This window comes from Oryctolagus cuniculus, chromosome 10 (genome assembly GCF_051225735.1).
Source record: "Oryctolagus cuniculus isolate XC-2025 breed Fujian yellow rabbit chromosome 10, ASM5122573v1, whole genome shotgun sequence".
Classification (NCBI taxonomy): Eukaryota; Metazoa; Chordata; class Mammalia; order Lagomorpha; family Leporidae; genus Oryctolagus; species Oryctolagus cuniculus.
In genome coordinates this window covers 9,814,242-9,832,108 of record NC_142876.1, presented here as the reverse complement: position 1 = coordinate 9,832,108, position 17,867 = coordinate 9,814,242, and the positions used below count along the sequence as shown (strand labels likewise).

The 17,867-nt window shown below is 38.3% G+C and overlaps 1 protein-coding gene across 2 annotated transcripts in view; it reads left to right on the top strand.

Moving 5' to 3' along the window:
* CCDC102B (coiled-coil domain containing 102B) overlaps positions 1 to 3,519 on the top strand; it is a 367,196-nt gene extending 363,677 nt beyond the window's left edge. For both annotated transcript variants that reach the window (XM_089304988.1, XM_070050063.2), the window contains exon 8: positions 409 to 3,519. In XM_089304988.1, coding sequence (XP_089161114.1) covers positions 409 to 445 — 37 coding nt within the window. In that variant the 3' untranslated portion in view covers positions 446 to 3,519. The remainder of the gene's footprint in view (positions 1 to 408) is intronic.
* Positions 3,520 to 17,867: the final 14,348 nt, after the last annotated feature.

Genomic DNA, 17,867 nt, shown 5'->3' with positions numbered 1-17,867 from the left:
CTGTGCTATTAAACAAGAAATGCAGTGAATTAATTAGTTGTTTTAATAAAATGGGGCTTTTAAAAATAATTATTAAATGGAAAATTATGGTTTATAAGCAAAATATTAGCTTTGGGTAAGTTTTATTGTATTTTTGTGTTATCAACAATAACAACCTAATAAGTTGGTTTGCAGGATAAAAATGAAAGAAAAGTCAGCAAGTCACCTCTTTAAACAAGAAAAAAGCAAATTCATTCTACAATGAAAATGACTCGCTAGATAAGCAGTCCAGGCTGGGTGGTGCTTTCATGCTCTCTGGGGAATACGGGCATCTAAAATTCTGCTTCTGCCATTATAAGATTCCATTCTTAAGGATCTTTTATCTCTGGCAACTGCTAGAGACTGAGCTGTCTTGTGTACATTTTACAGAGCAGGAAGTTGGAAATGGAAGAAAACTGTGCCCTAAAGTGACCTGACAGTGCTGCGGACATCTCATTGGCCAGATATTTGTCAGAACACCACACATAACAGCAGTTATGGAGTGAGTCTGGAAACTCTAGTTTCTAACAGTGAGTCTGGAAATTCTAGTTGTCTGTTACAGGTGAAATGTACAGAACTGAAATTTGGAATATGATTATGAAAGAAGAAAATGGAGCTATTTCTGACAAAAGCAAATGTATTTCCTTTTAGTATTTGGTACTTAGCTCATAATAATGAATGCATTCATATGCATGAACCTATATATGCATATGATATATAATATGTATTTAAACACAGATATGTATGATATATTTTAATATGTATTCATCTTAAGGGTATATTTAACCAGCCTATGCTTTCAGATGGCTTAAATTTTTCTGTTAAAGATACTTCTTATGCAAAAAATATATAACTAAATATACCCTTTATAAAATAGGTAATTTGGTGAGTATTTAGAAGTTAATATATAAATATATTGGCATAATTTGATAAATATTTAATATTTGCATACTACAGAAGTATTAAATTTGTTAGGTAGCCATAGTAATAGATACAAATTACAATATATATATGATGAAATATATTCAGACATTTGAATTATCAATGCAAACCAATGTATTATCATTTATTCAAACTTGGGACAGTCATTGACGTCTAATCCATATTTACAAGCAGAAAACCCCACTTTTTCAACATTTCTACTATCTAATACATGTAATACCTGAATAATTTCAAAATGTTTTCTTTTGCAAGTTTGACAAGCAAGAGAGCAAATACAAAGATAAACTGTGTTACCACCTCGTAATGTGTTCTCATCATGAATTGTGATTTGTGTTCAACAAATAAAAGCTAATGTAATTTTACATTTAAATTTTACATTACCTGGTTGTCTTACTTAATTTTTGTTTGTCCTATACCTAGAAACCATAGATATTGCTTTTCTGATCTGAAAGTATGAGTACCTCTACTGGACATAAACTGCGTGTTCTTCTGTAATTAGAATTTCAGCAGGCAGGGGTCAGATTTTTTTTTTTTTTTTTTTTAGATTTCTAAATGTTAAGCTTTATTAGCTTTTTAATTTAGTTTTCCTTTCACATATTTCCTCTTTCATTTTAGGGCTTTTTTTTAAAGTTCATTTTGTTTTTGGTAGAAGATAGAAGATGCAGCTAGACACCAGCATTTCATGTTTGGGGCTCAACTCCAGCTTCTGACTTCAGGCTCCTATTTATGTAGACCCTGAGAGGCATCGTAAGGTCTAATTGAGTCTGTGCCACCCACAAGGGATCTCTGGGGAACTGGATTCAGTTTCCAGCTTCAGTTGCCCACCAGTGGCCCAGCTCTGGCCATTCAGGGCACTTGGGGAGTGAACCAGCAGATGAGATTCTCTCTCTCTCTCCCTCTCCCTCTCCCTCTCCTTCTCCCTCTCCCTCTCCTCCCTCTTCTCCCTCTCCCCCCTCCCCTCCCTCTCTCTCACTCTCACCTCCTTCTGCCCCTCAAATAAAATGAAATTTTCAGGCTCTTCCTCTATGAAAAGAAGGAAATGAATAAAAAAGGCTAAGCCAAATTCTGGAGAAGTTACAGTGGCTAAAAGGCGTCGTTTGGGTGAGAAATTAACCTGTATCTGATTATGATTAGGGATAGTTGTGACACTCGAACAAAGCTCCAGAAGGTATTCAGTGACTCAGGATACCCCACCCTGCCTCACACCGCAGTATCAATCTCGCTCTAAGTTGTAAAAGCAAAACACACATGGAGGTGAAGCCACCACAGTGGTTCCCACCCTCGTGCACCTGTCATTTCCACACTAAGCAGTGCCCAGCATGGTGATGCTCCCAACATGCAGTAGGGCACTTCAGACTTCTTGATGATCAAATTAGCAGTCACTTCATCAGCATTTGCTTGAGTTTCAAGCCCAGTTCATGTTGGGCACATGATAACACAAATACTCAGTAATGATTTTGAGGTTATTTAGGAGCTTGTATCAACTTCTATGGGCAATGGATTTTCTCTTATACTGATGAAGAGAAGTGTACTTTCTTGGTAAAATATTCCTCTGTTTTAAAAATTACATCATTCTATCAACTCTCTGCCCCATTTTCTTTATTACCAGGCAGTCTTTTGAAAAAACGAAAGGCAGCCTAGGTATTTTTAGGTGTCATCAAGCTGCCTGACTCTGTTTAGAGTGTCTCAAGGAGAATGGAGCACCCACAGAATTCAGAGAGCCCTCAACATAGACTGGAGGCTGAGTTTAGAGGAAAAAATTACCAGATAATATTAACAGTCTGAGAAATCCCAGGACAATCAGAGACTTCTGTGTGTCTTAGCAGGAAGAGAACTTAGGGACCAATTTTTTCCTTGCTATTTGCAATTTGCAAATTTTTGCAAATTTTTCCTTGCTATTTTCAATCAAAAAGAAAACAAAGACCCAGAGAAATTAAATGGCCTGTGCTGTGGTGTTGCCATATTCATTTAAATAGAGCTCTTGTGTCCTTTTCTTTGTCTGATTATTGAGTTCAGAAGTCATCTCATTTATTAAAACAAAACAAACCCAATGGCATATATAAAAGATGTGCTTACTATTACATGTCTACTTTGTGGTATAGAGAAATTTTATTTCAAATAGGGAAAATTGTTCATGTTCCTAAGACTTAGAATGACAGAAGATGCCATAAATCAATAGTGGAATTAGCGATATATTAAAATTGTATTTGAAAAAAGACAGAAAATCAAAATTAGTATGCAAAGTCATGGATGATTCCAGAAGCCTAAAAACCACTATGAACTTGGAAATGAAAGCTCTCTTGCGGCTGCACGTGTCAGACATCACCATGAGAAGCCTTTTAAAGACCTCACCTATTGAGGAAATGATGGTTCCCACCTTACCTCGGAGACTTTAACTGTGTGATGTGTGTATTTCTATGTGTATTTCTTTTGTTGTACCATTTCAATAATTTAAATCACAGATTTGAGGAACATTGACAAAATTGAGTTTGTGTCTGTGCTTAAATACATCAATTGTTGAAATTTCCTGGTGATAATAAACTCATTGGAGAAAATCTACTTTTTTCTTGTTTCAGTCTGCATGTCCTTGCATGTGAGAGTTTGAACATACATGTGAGCATGCATGTGTGTGTGTAGAGGTCACCAAATGGAAACTGGGGAAAAAGAGCAAAAGTGATATTTAATTATCCCTAGAAATATAGCCTTATAGTGTGTAAGAGGTAAACCAGCTTAAAAGTCACATGTAATGTTGCCTAACTTGGTTTGATATTTACATTTCAAGGCCTCAATTTTTAGCACCTTGCAAAAGTCCTAAAAGGATGAACATGGAATCTCCAATCCCCAAACTCCTGAAAAGACAAAGGAGAAGCACAAAGAAAGGCTACATTAGTTCTAATGAGTGCAGATTTTATTCTCTCGTTCTCTTAATAAATCACTGAAAATGCAACATTTTCATGGGAAAGTTATTAGAACCAGGTCACCACTAACGCCTTTAAACTAGCTCTCAGAGAGCTGCAAATGGAAAAACGACTTCATATGAATCAAAAGTGAATGCATTTGCATAATGAACTTTCTTGCTCATCCATGGGCAGGCTGAGAGAATTGTCGGAAAGCTGTAAAATTACGTTTCTGCTTTGTTTCAGTGCACCTGAAAGGTACAAAATGATAAATCTCATCTGGCAGGATTGATAGTCAACCTTGCTTAAGATCCTTACATCTTTTGATAATGTTATTCTGTCAGACCTAGCTGTATTATTGCCCAAATTAACATAGGTGAAAGCAAGGATACTGCCAAAACTTGACTTTTCTGCAGAAGAAAATTAAGCATCACTGTGGTGGGTTTTAAGCAGGGCAGTAACCTGAACTGACATATTTGGAAGGACAAGTCTACCTGTGAACAGAGTGACAGGCAGGTGCAGAAGCAAGGATGCTAATCAGGAGAGGACGGGAAACACAGGAGAGAGAGTTTACACTAGCATGTGGAGACCAGAGAGAAATTGGATTTGAGATATCTAAAATATTTAGTTTTTTTTTTATCTTTTATTTAATGAATATAAATTTCCAAAGTACGACTCATGTGTTACAATGGCTTCCCCCCCCATACCGTCCCTCCCACCCACAACCCTCCCCTTTCCCACTCCCTCTCCCCTTCCATTCACATCAAAATTCATTTTCGATTATCTTAATATACAGAAGATCAGCTTAGTATACCTTAAGTAAGGATTTCAACAGTTTGCTCCCACACAGAAACATAAAGTGAAAAATAATAGATGATTTTTTTTAAATGATGATGAAATCAGATCAGACCTATTGTCATGTTTAATCCCAGTGAGAGTCAAGTTGGGAATTGATAATTTCTTTCTTTTTTTTTTTTTTTTTTTTTTTTTTTACAGAAGATCAGTTTAGTGTACATTAAGTAAAGATTTCAGTCGTTTGCACCCCCATAGAAACACAAAGTGAAACATAAGAGTGGGAATAAGAGAGGGAAGAGATGTATAATTTGGGGCATGCTCGGGCTGACTTGCCCCAATTGGTAGAGTTGGAAACATACCAGGGGATTCCAATTCAATCCCATCAAGGTGGCATGTGCCAATGCCATCTCACTACTCCAAGTGATCAATTTCAGTTCACAATTGATCATAATGAAAGGACTAAGAGTCAAAGGGAGCACATAAACAAGTCTAGTATCTGCTAACACCAACCGATAGAATAAATAAAGGGGAGAGTGATCCAACATGGGAAGTGAGATACTCAGCAGACTCATAGAATGGCAGATGTCCTAAATAGCACTCTGGCCTCAGAATCAGCCCTAAAGGCACTCGGATCTGGCTGAAAAGCCCATGAGAGTATTTCAGGCATGGAAAGCCAAGACACTCTGGCAAAAAGATCTCTGTGAGTAGGATCCCAGTGGAAAGAACAGGTCTTCAAAGAGGGAGGTGCCTTTCTCTGAAGGGAGGAGAGAACCTCCACTTTGACTATGACCGTGTCTAAACAAGATAAGAGTTGGAGAACTCAAGGGGCTTCCATAGCCTTGGAAACTCATAACTGGTGCATAGGGAGATTACTGATGCCATAAACAGGAGTGTCAATTGGTAAAGTCAACAACAGGAGTCACTGTGCACTTACTCCTCATGTAGGATCTCTGTCCTTAACGTGCTGTACACTGAGGCTTAATACTATAATGAGTACTCAAACAGTATATTTCACTAAAATATTTAGAAAGTAAAACCTGTAGACTAGCCTGTGGTATGTGTAAGAAAAATAACTTTACACCACTTCCAAGGTTTGTCTGAGGTACTGCAGAGAGAGCACACTCATCCCATCAGTTCAGATGGCAAAGGGACTGCAGTGAAGAAGCTATAAGTAGAGAGCTCAGGGGTACAGCTTTGGACCAGATGATTTTAAGAGGTTTATTCAGTTTTCAAGCAGAGAGCATTCCCTTTCTCATCTGTAATATTTGTATAATCAAAGTTTACCTTGAGGATATATGCTCTTTGTAATGAATTTCCTAAATATATTATCTATCTAATATAAGCTCCTTGTCTGCCATCAGGGCATATAATCGAAATGATCACCCTTTAAATAGTTTAAATGTGCATTTTTCTACACGTGGGCCATTTTATTTTAACGTGGAATGTGTCTCCAATTCCTGGGGCTTTAAGCTTTCCTTCTCCTGTAGTCCTTCCCAGATATTTCTGCTCATTTTTTTAAGAATACAAATTAACCAAACACTTTCATATAGACACACTTGGAAGTGACAAGGGTTGAGATTAGCATTGTTCTTTTTTCAATCAGTCTACATGGTTATGATGATCGTCTGTGCCATAGCACAGGAAGCAAAGGTGGAGCCCTTTAGGAATGACTCACAAGATTCTCTGACTTGGAGGCAAATTGTTGCTGTCTGTTTCCTAGGAATGATACTGAAGATTTGGAAAGACTCCATTGTAGTCCTAAGATTACAAATCAATTGAGAGATTATTTTTAAAGGCAATAAATAAATCAAAAAATCAAGAGAAAAAAATTCAAGAGTTCCATCTATCAGAGTAACAGAAAGTAAAGGTAATATATTATTTTCCTGACTTCTTAGGCCTCCCCATTCTTTGAAATATTGTCGTAAAATTCTTATCAAAATTGGGAAGTTCGCGTCCCCCACCCGAGTCATACTAGGAGCAAGAGACAGAAATGCATCCGTTCTGATGGAATCACAGCTCTCTCCTCAGAATTACTTCCCTCTCTTTGATCTCTGGAAGATTGGTGGTGATGTCATGCAATTGCTTTTTCTTTTTTAGCAGGATGGAAAAGAACACAACTTACAGAGCCTCAAGAGTATCTCATCTCTTTGGTCCCATAATTTTTTCTCATTATAGATGAATTTCCCCCTTGGAATATGTGATATCTTGAAAACATTGCACAAAATGTGTGACTCATCCATCTTAAAGAGATGGCATGTCATTTTCCTCTGCTTGAGTGTAGGCTGGCCTTAATGCCTCACTTCTAGCAAAGAGAACGCATTGGAGGCTGTTACCCAGGAGACACCTTGGTGGAGAGCTGACAACACCCGTCCACATAAAGACAGGTGTCCAAGCAGCCCAGCTTCCACCCGGCTGTGGCCCTCTCTGTGTCTACGACCAAACACCTGACTGAGTGAACCTGCACAGAATTTCCACTCTCAGTCTCCATGTCTTCCTGATGGTGCTGCAGATCTGATGGAACAGAGACAATCCAGCTCCCTGTGCCCACCTTGAATTTCTCACCCATGAGATATGAACAAAATAGTGATTGCTGTATGTCATGAATCTTGTGATCATTTGGTTTACAGACCCTTTAACTCAAAAGACTAGCTCCTGTCATAATAGTGTGTTTTAGTAACCATCAACAAATCCATCATTTCTAAATAGAAGGAATGTTGTCACATGACAAGAGTTTTCATCTGCTATGCACGTCATAGGGCTCTCAGACACTGCTTGTATCACAGTGGAAATACCCACATCCTCTAAAGGTGTAGAACGTTGCTTTGTATCATAGAAGGACTTGTAGTCCCTATTGACAGAGTGGTTACGTGCTAAAGTCTTTCATTTTCAACTTTGTGCTCCAATTTACTGACTTGTTCACTAGAATCAATGATAAAATAAAAAAAAAATTCATTGTTTAGGCAACTGTTTCCATGCATAAGAAAAAAATAATAAAGATTTTTGAAAATAATTTATGACAGTTCTTTTTCTCACTGAGAAATATAAAAATGACATAGCAGTATAAAATAAAACATTCACAACTTGTACTAACTTATTTTTAAAAAGTACTGACTTGGTTAATATTCTCTGAGTAAAAATATCTTGACTATAAACAACAGATGTTTAGATTCCTATGTGCCGACTCAAACCACAGGTAGGAACGTTTTATTTGAGTTGAATTCTTAGCACTGCTGATGGGAATTATGAAATGTATTTTGCATCTTTATAAACAGTACTCTTTTCTAAATCTATTTTAGAATAAATAATCTCCACTAGTTTCAAAGGACAGTCACAGAACAACTGAAGATTCATCTCAACCACCCGTCATCTTCACCATTTGCTGTTTCTTCAGTACAGCAGTAGGTAGCACGAAGGGTAAATCTGAGTGCTCTGTGTCTCCCTTCTGTGTACTTGCTCCCACCACTGGCTCCCCACTCTGTCAATCCACAGCAGGCACGGCCACCAGCAGCAAGTGATGGACAGCAGGAAACCTGGGAGGGAAGAAGGCCTTGAGAGTCTGATGAGGCAGATAATTAGCCTCTGAGTAATTAAGGCTTTGACTATTCCTCACATAAAATTGATTACACATAAGAAACTTAAAATAGCCCGTGAATAAGAACCATCTTGTCTCTTTGATAACATTCTCCTGATTGAGGATTTTACCCTGGGGGCCGACTTTGAACCTTACAGTTAAGATGTCACTTGTGACGCCCCCATCCCAAATCTGTCTCCACTCTCACTTCCAGCTCCCTGCCAATAATGCATAACCTGGACGACAAGGATAATGGTTCAAGTAGTTGGGTCCCTCCCACATATGTGGGAGATTCCAGTGGGCTTCCTTGCCCCAAGTTTTAGCCTGGATCCAGCCCAACCTTTGCATTTGTGGAGTGATCCAGTGGATAGGAACTCCCTTTCTGTCTCTCTTTATCTCCATGTCTCTCTGAATATATTTTTAAAAAGAATTTTAGCTCAGAAACTTATTCATTGTGTATTATTTGCTTCTGTAATTCCACTGAGACACAAAGGTTGCTGTATCTCCAAGTTGTCTTTCCTTCAACAACTTACAGCTAGTAAATACAATCATGGAAGCCCTGCCAAAAGTTGCCTTTCAATCTTAGCATCCTCAAGTACTCCCAATCATTTTTCAGATTTTGATATTTATAATCTTGTAAAGGAAATTAAATTACAGCTTTTGAAATGCACCAAACATTATAAATGAATTTGTTATCCAAATATAAAATAGTTTAATTGCTGTTCTTAGACTTGTACCAAATGTACTTTTCAAAAGTATCTTTTAATATTGGGTATACAGCTCCTCAGTAAAAGTGATGCTAAATACATTTGCACTAGGCACCATTGCATTTTATAAAAGAACTTGGTGAAAATAGAGCTGTGCTGGCCTTGGCTAGGATTGCACTCGGATTTAAAGGTACCCACGTGCAGCCACCTACTTCACACCCCTCTCTGCATGATTTCGAAGTTCCTAGGCACTGCAGCACTGTTCCTGAGCTGTCTTAGCTCAGATCATTGGGGACTCTCACTGAGGTGGCAGGAAGACAAGCTTCTGGTCTTTCTCGGTATGCAGCATGTTGGCAGACAACTGGGTGCACTGGGAACTATGGAAGCTTCCTGATGATCGTTTCCTACATACATATTTCTGGAAATGTTAGACATGACAGAAATCTTTCAATTTAGAATATCTGAATGCCTTTAAGTAGCATAACACTCTATTTAGACCAAACTTAACTACCAGCTGTGTGTGTCTTGACGAGGGTCCTCTTGGGATTTGCCTACTGAGCTCCACCTCTAAATGAATCCAGCGCTTACCTTGGCAAAATCTCCACACCCTCACAGCCCACTCTGTTGTCACACTGGAAAAGCTAGCAGAGCTAATAAAAACCAGCAGATACATGAATAAAAAAGAAAACCAATCAATAAATACTTGAATGAACAGTGCTGCATCAATGGAAGTTCTACAGTGTCTGATGTGAAATATTTAGTCAGACTAAATTCAAGTTCCAGCTCTCCTAATTCTTGGTGTTAATATTTGGAGCACGTAATTTAATCTCACTGATACTCCAGTCTCCACATATAAAAACAAAACAGTAAAGAATCAACTCCGTATATGTCTGTTATGGATATTAAATGCAATCATCCATGTCAAAAGGCAACATGCTGATTTTTAAAAATAATACATTATTTTTCATTAATAAAGAGTGCTAAGTTCTTGAGTGATCATCGGTCCCAGACTGATGTGCTTTCCAAAATTTGGTGACTTTCTTTGCATTAGTAGCCTATTATTTCTTAATGTGAGAAAATATGTTGTTAATTTTCTAGTTGAAACTTGTCATATGTAATTAGGTGTGAGGCTTGCTGAAAACTTAGTATATGGGCCAGCGCTGTGGCACAGTAGGTTAATCTTCTGCCTGTGGTGCCGGCATCCCATATGGGCGCCAGTTCTAGTCCTGGCTGCCCCTCTTCCAATCCAGCTCTCTGCTGTGGCCTGGAAAGCAGAAGATGGCCCAAGTTCTTGGGCCCTGCACCCACATGGGATTCCAGGAAGAAGCACCTGGCTCCTGACTTTGGATCAGCGCAGCTCCGGCTGCTGCGGCCATTTGGGGAGTGAACCAAGGGAAGAAAGACTTCTCTCTCTGTCTCTCCCTCTCACTGTCTGTAACTCTACCTCTCAAATAAATAAATAAAATCTTAAGAAAATAAACTGAGTATCTGCTATTTAAATCTACAAAAGTTATACTTGACTGTGATAAGGTCAAAGGATGCATTCTTTCAAATGCCATTAGTGCAGAAGATAGTAGCTAAGCCTGACTGCTCAAATATTCCTTTTTTTTTTTTTTTTTTTTTTTTTTTTTTTTACAGGCAGAGTGGACAGTGAGAGAGAGAGACAGAGAGAAAGGTCTTCCTTTGCTGTTGGTTCACCCTCCAATGGCCGCTGTGGCCGGTGCGCTGCAGCTGGCGCACTGTGCTGATCCCGATGGCAGGAGCCAGGTACTTCTTCTGGTTACTTCTTCTGGTCTCCCATGGGGTGCAGGGCCCAAGGACTTGGGCCATCCTCCACTGCACTCCCTGGCCACAGCAGAGAGCTGGCCTGGAAGAGGGGCAACCGGGACAGAATCCGGCGCCCCGACCAGGACTAGAACCCGGTGTGCCGGCGCTGCAGGTGGAGGATTAGCCTAGTGAGCCGTGGTGCTGGCCTCAAATATTCTTAATGCTTTATAGGTGGCAGGGTAGTATTGGTCTCAGTGGAACTCTTTCTATCCACCATAAAGTCTTACCAAATAAATAAAAGCTGTCTTTGAGGTTTTGCTATATCTATTATAATCCCAAATGCATATCCCTGAAAATTCACCAAAATGGATTTATTAATGTGCACTAACCTTCTGTGTAACATAAAATCTAGGACTAAATTGAGTGTTCCACATTATGCCATTGTATCAGCATCTTCTGTTGATTGTAGTGTATAATATATGAGGCCATATTATTAAACTTTTGTATGTTCTTATGTATTCATATTACATATTACAGTCATAGTTGTGGATAAATTTTTGCAATGGTGTGTTAACCTTAGAATTGTTGAGCAGGGCAGTTCTAGCCTGGGTCTACCCAATAGAGACCTCCCCCTGTTCTAGCTAGTGCTGCATTCTTTAAAGCATGGTCGTCAACAGCAGCATCTGTAGCTTGTGGGAAATAAAATTCCCACTGCAGATCTACTCAGTAAAAGTTGCATTTTAACAAAATCACTAGTTTATTCATTCACTTATTAATGTTTAAGAAATGCGGTTCTAGCATTCATTTCATTTTCGTAAAAGCTCTTCATGATGTCTGTGACTCTGTGAATGCCGGGGTCCCTTCAAGCTTTCCATTAATTAGTCATTACGGGATAAACGCACGGTTTCAGCCACCAATGATCAACATTGCTCTGGGTGTGTGAGTTTCTTCAACCATTAAACCATTTAATTATGATTTTTAAATGGTTTTTGAAAAACATATTCCTAGGAAGAACACTCAAAGAAATAAGTAAAGCCACCTAGTCTGTTATTGTTGCTAGTGTCCAATCACCTCTGGGACTTGACAGATTTCTGTTACCTAGCTTCTGTCATGACCTCCATAAGTTCTTAAAGCAATAAGAAGGGGGTTGATTTCATACATGCATACGTATAGATATGAGTTTATGCATGTATGTATACACATATGCACGCACCATTAAAAATAATTATTCCAAAAGAGCAGTAGATGCTGTCACTGAGTGGTCTCATTCAGGACTGCACTTATTTATGCCATTTGCATTTAAAAGGTAAAATAAAATTTACATGAAAAATCAAAATATTTTATCATTTGATAAATAGAATTGACACTTGGTAACTGCTTATTAATATTCACATAATAAAATGTATAAATTAGGGGAAAGTTCATGTGGCTTCTTATTTGATAAAGGGTTAAAATATAAAATTGATGAGGCTGGCATCACGGCACAGTATGTTAATCCTCTGCCTGCGGCGCTAGCATCCCATATGGGCCCCGGTTCTGGTCCTGGCAAATAAATGAATAATAACCACTTCTCCCTATGGAAAAAAAATGAACTTCCCATATGGGATGTGGGTATCACAAATAGTGTGTGAACAGCTATGCCAAATACCTGCCCCACTGTTTGATTTTTTAATAACAAAATCAACTTATGTGCAACATTTTATACATTACTTATTGAAACATTGATAAAGTTCCTATAAAATATTTAAATTATGATTTACTGTAATAGTTTAGCCAATGAAAAGAATGTAAATGGTAACATTGATCACAAATACACCTTTCTTGGGGCCAGCATCATGGAACAGCAAGGTAAATTGCCACTGTGATGCTGGCATCGCAAATTGGAGATTTGGTTTGAGTCCTGGTTGTTTTGCTTCCTGTCTGGCTCCTCGCTAATGCATCTGGGAAAGCAATGGAATATGGCCCAAGTACCTGGGGCCATGCCACCCATGTGGGAGATCCAGATGGAGTCTGCGCTCCTCGCTTCAGCCGTGCCCAGTTCTGGTTGTTGTGGCCATTTGGGGAGTGAACCAGTATATGGCAGATCATTTTCTATCTCTGCCTCTCCCTCTATGTATCTCTGTCACCTTGCCTTTCAAATAAATTTTTAAAATCTTTTTAAAAACACCCTTCTTAATATATATTATAGGAACTCCTGAACATTAAAATTTTTTATGAAGTTGACAACTGATAATGTATCTTACAAATAAAAAGTTAAACAGAACGTTAAAGACAAATTTCTAAATATGCTGAACGAGACTGTACTCCATATATTTTGATACAATAACAATAATATAACAATAAAACTAAGATCAGACATGGTTTGTCTTGTATTACATCTCAACAATGTAAGCTGAAATTTTTATCATCTGAACCCAGGAGTAAAGATTGATTATGGAACAAATACTGTTTGAGTACCTAACAAGTATCTCACATTCTGTTGAGAAATAACTGATGCGTTGAACCATAAATAAGAAGTTTCAAAATAACAGAAAATCCTGTTAGCTGAATGCTTCATCAAGACTTGTGGGCTCTTGCTCACAAATTCCAGGGTAGGTTGAGGATTGAAGTTTGGCATTTCAAGGGTTGCCAGGGCCCAGGCAAAAGTATCTTTTCATATGCAGTTATTGAAAGTTTATTCCCATCAAGAAGAAGGGAGAGAAAATACCCATGTGTTTGAAGAAGAAAGACACAGACTAGCCAAAACCTCCAGCTGTCAAGAAAACAGATTGTCCTATGAGTGGCCCTCTGGAAGGCTTTGAATACCAGATGGAATGTCAAAATGCATAGCAAAAGAATAAAGTAGAAGATCAACCAAAGAAAGGCAAGGTGGAGCACACTGTGGGACCTAGTAACCCATTAAACCTCAGGTACATTTAGGGGGTGGACCATGGGCCAGTCAACCCTAAAATCAATCTACAGAGAAATGCTTGTGGCAAAGATTCTTGATTATATAAACACATCCACCTAGCCACATCCACATTTCTAACTGGAAGATCTTTCATAGGAGACTCACATAATACGAAAGAGCACGTCATGAGTCTCTAACAGACTGAATGAAGAAAACAGGTGAAATAACCCCCGCTGGCAGGGAACAGAGGTGCACATCAGTGCATTGTGGCTCTGCATCTGGACAAGCCAAGCAGTGGAGAACCACGTGTGTACGCTAGGGAAGTCAGGAGAAGTGTGGTTCTCACTTGCTTTGGTAGTACTGCCACATACTGTGGATGTTCGGGGACTATTTTTTATTTTTTGAGATCATAACGAATAACTATGCAAAAGAGAGGGTAAATATAATTTCACATTTCTTTATCCCCAGCTAGGATGATAAATTATAATCAGTTTAAGAGTGTTTATGCAGAAGCTTCACAGTGCAAGTCAAGATGCTCAATGTGAGCTTTTCAAAAGTTTGCCTTAATGTTTAGTCCCTACAGTCACAGTCTATAAGCCACTTCTTGTTACTTAAAATCTCTATCAAGAATTTACTCTAGGGGCTGGCGCTGTGGCACAGTGGGTTAATTCCCTGGCCTGAAGCGCCGGCATCCCATTTGGGCGCTGGTTCGAGACCCGGCTGCTCCACTTCCTATCCAGCTCTCTGCTATGGCCTAGGAAAGCATTGGAAGATGGCCCAAGTCCTTGGGCCATTGCACCCCCATGGGAGACCTGGAGGAAGCTCCTGGCTCCTGGCTTCGGAATGGCGCAGCTCCGGCCGTTGCGGCCATCTGGGGAGTGAACCATCAGATGGAAGACCTATCTCTCTCTCTCTCTCTCTCCTCTGTGTGCAACTCTGCCTTTCAAATAAATAAAAAAAAATCTTTAAAAAAAAGAATTTACTTTAGCACTTACTCTTCTTCAACCTTTCCCTTCAGACTTTATCATTGTCTGATAGGACCGACTGGATTTACAGAGCAGGCAGTTGCAAGGTGGTAGTTGTGTGTGTGTGTGTGTGCGTGTGTGTGTGTGTGTCTGTGACAGTAATACTGGTGAATTAATTACAACCTTTACTGCATCACTATGAACATTCATTCCCTTTACCTTCAAACTATATTGAGAAGAATTGGAGTACACATTACTTCAAGTATTTTAAGCTGTGTGATATTAATAGATAGAGAATGTACGTCCTGTTTCTTGAAAACTTCAAAGTAGAAAGAAATGGGCACAGAAACAGGTAATCTCCTTAATAACAAAAACAGGTTCTCCTGGCTGTGCACAAATGCAGTGAGCTCAGAAGCAGCAGCAGCATTCAAGTTGGGGCTGCCGGAACAGCACCCATCACAGCTCAGTGGAGAAATTTCAGGGCTACATTCACCTACCCCTGATGGGCCTTGTTTCTTACAGTGACGATGCTCCCACATATGTTATAGCAGTTTCCCACAGCTGCCTGTCCCTGTGGGGTTAACTGCAAATGAACAAAGTGAGGAGCAAAATTCAAAGTAACGAAAACCATGTGGCTTACAAAACAGAATATGGGAAACAGAAGCCTGAACCAGGTGTATGCAGGGTTGGTTCTTTCTCAAGGAGACACTAAGAGAGGATCCCCTCTCCACTCCCAAGCTTTGGTAGCTGCTGCAATCCTTGCTACACCTTGGTTTGTAGATCCATCACCCTAATCTTTGCTTGCATCACAGGTAATCTTCCCTCATCTGTCTCTGTGTCTCTTCATGTTGGGTTGAGAGTATCAGTGAAAAGCTTGGGAAATTGACAAATTTGATGCAAAACCCTAGGATAAAAATGACCACCACCTCAATTTCTTTCTGCTGCATTCAATAACTCTTACTCTCTTAGCAGATACCATTTACTATTTCCATTTACTATCGAGTTACCATTAGTTGTCATGATGGAAAGAATACCTGAGTATGGGGGGAGAAGACAAAGAACACTATCCTTTTTGTGGTGCATGTTTGGTTTTTGGCTAATCTCTAATTACTCTCTCTAGGTTGGGGTAAGCTTCCCTCCACTAGCACTTTCACTGTTCTTAGGACATTGGATTCACATTGTGAGAGGACTATTCCCTGAAGTGTGGTGTCTTATAAAAGTGGATGCATTGTTCTCCACTGAAATGTCACAGATTTAACACAAATAAAATTCTTTTTCTTTGCTGATACAATTGACTCTAGCATTTGTTGTTGTATTAGCCCATTTGGATGACATATTGAAATCCCTCCCCCACATTTGATCCTCCAAACTTTTATGCTAAACAAAAACAAGAAGATTGTTTCTCCATTTTGAAACAATTGTCATGAAATATGGGAAATCACAGGCATAGAATTGTATCTATGAACTATATGAAATCTGTTCTCCTTACACAAATTAATGAATGAATGAATAAATAAATAAATACAGAAAATCATCATTGTTTATTCCCAGTAAGTTTTCACTTCTTATGTCTGTGGAGTGCAACTCTGAAAGTCAGTTATCCTACTCACATAATCCTTTCTCAAAATGCATAAAGAGTTCATCTTTATTGTGACAGTTGCTACAATAGACAGAGACCTAGCTGGCTAGTTAGTCATTAACTTTTATATTTAGTCATTAACATCCTTTTGTTTGTTTAGTGCCCATGCCAATCATGTAATTAAATATTTTAAAAACAGTTAATATTTCAAATTTGGAAACTTTGATTCACTTAAAAATCCTTATTCAGAAGTCCCAGCTAAATGAATATATTGAAAATATAGAAGCTGAAGGGACAACCCAAAATGCTCAATGGCAATGATTGTATTTACCTCAATGTGCTTTAGAAAATCCTGCAGGAAGTACATGTGGCTTTCAATCATGGGGCACTTGCATCCATCATCGTCAGGGAGATTTCCTCACTCTAGACATGATAACCACCAAATTACAAAATATTTAATGATTTAATTGTCAGAACATTGTACCATTTTCCTTTTAATGCACTATTTTAACATCAATAATGACATTTCATAACATATGCAATATCAATGTCAACCCAAATAAAGAACCATTCAAATGAAAGATCTTCATTCTAAAGTTTATCTATAAAGCACATTCACGTTTGGAAAGGTTGGATACAGTATTCTTTATTAATCAATCACGTGGTCCCTCAATCTAATAGTCTCTCTGACATAAGGCATAGTTATGGGAAAGTTTCTCTCTAAAAAGAAAAGCAAAAAGGCTTGAGGACTCCCATTTATCTCAAAATATGATTTATATCAACAAAATTTAATAAACATTTACCAAAAATTGTCTAAATTTCAGCTCCTTTATTCAGATTTTGGCTTTAAACTATAACAGATGGTTATCTAATACAAATAATTTATGTTTTTGCTAATAATTCTATTATGAGCACATTGAATCTCATACATACACATACAACTTAGATTCAACAAAAATAATGATTCTTTCTTTTATCAATTTTTTATCCTCTTGACTTTTCAAATCAATGTAAAGGGTCAGCCAGAATTGAAAAAGAAGAGTATAGCCTTCCCTATTCCTAGAGATTAAATACAGTTGGATATGTTATCTCAGTTTTGACATGCATTTATATTCATTTTAACAATAAAATACACTTAATGTTTGAATCAAAAATTTAATCTTTTTTCTCATTTATTAGATTTTGTTGGTAATCTGTTAATATTAAGAACTTTAACTGGGAAAATGCCACAAATTGAGAAAAACATAAAATAAAAATATGCAACAAAGTATTAAATGAAGAGTACCTTTATCATACTAATCAATTATGAAGTAAAATATAGTTTTCACTACAGATGAGTGAAGTCTAGTCCCACTGAATACAGTCCGTAATCTGTAAATTACCCTTTTAATTTCACAGAGATAAATTCTTTTCTTTTCCTTATAATTTTGCCTTTATAATTTTTGGGTGCTATGTATCCCCATTCATATTATCTGTTTGAACTTTGTACAAATATAAAAAACTGTGTATCTTTTGTTTTTGTTTTTGTTTTATTTTTTGCCAGGCAGAATTAGAGAGAGAGAGAGAGACAGAGAGAAAGGTCTTCCTTTGCCGTTGGTTCACCCTCCAATGGCCGCCGCGGCCAGCGCGCTGCAGCCGGCGCACCGCGCTGATCCGGTGGCAGGAGCCAGGTACTTATCCTGGTCTCCCATGGGGTGCAGGGCCCAAGCACCTGGGCCATCCTCCACTGCACTCCC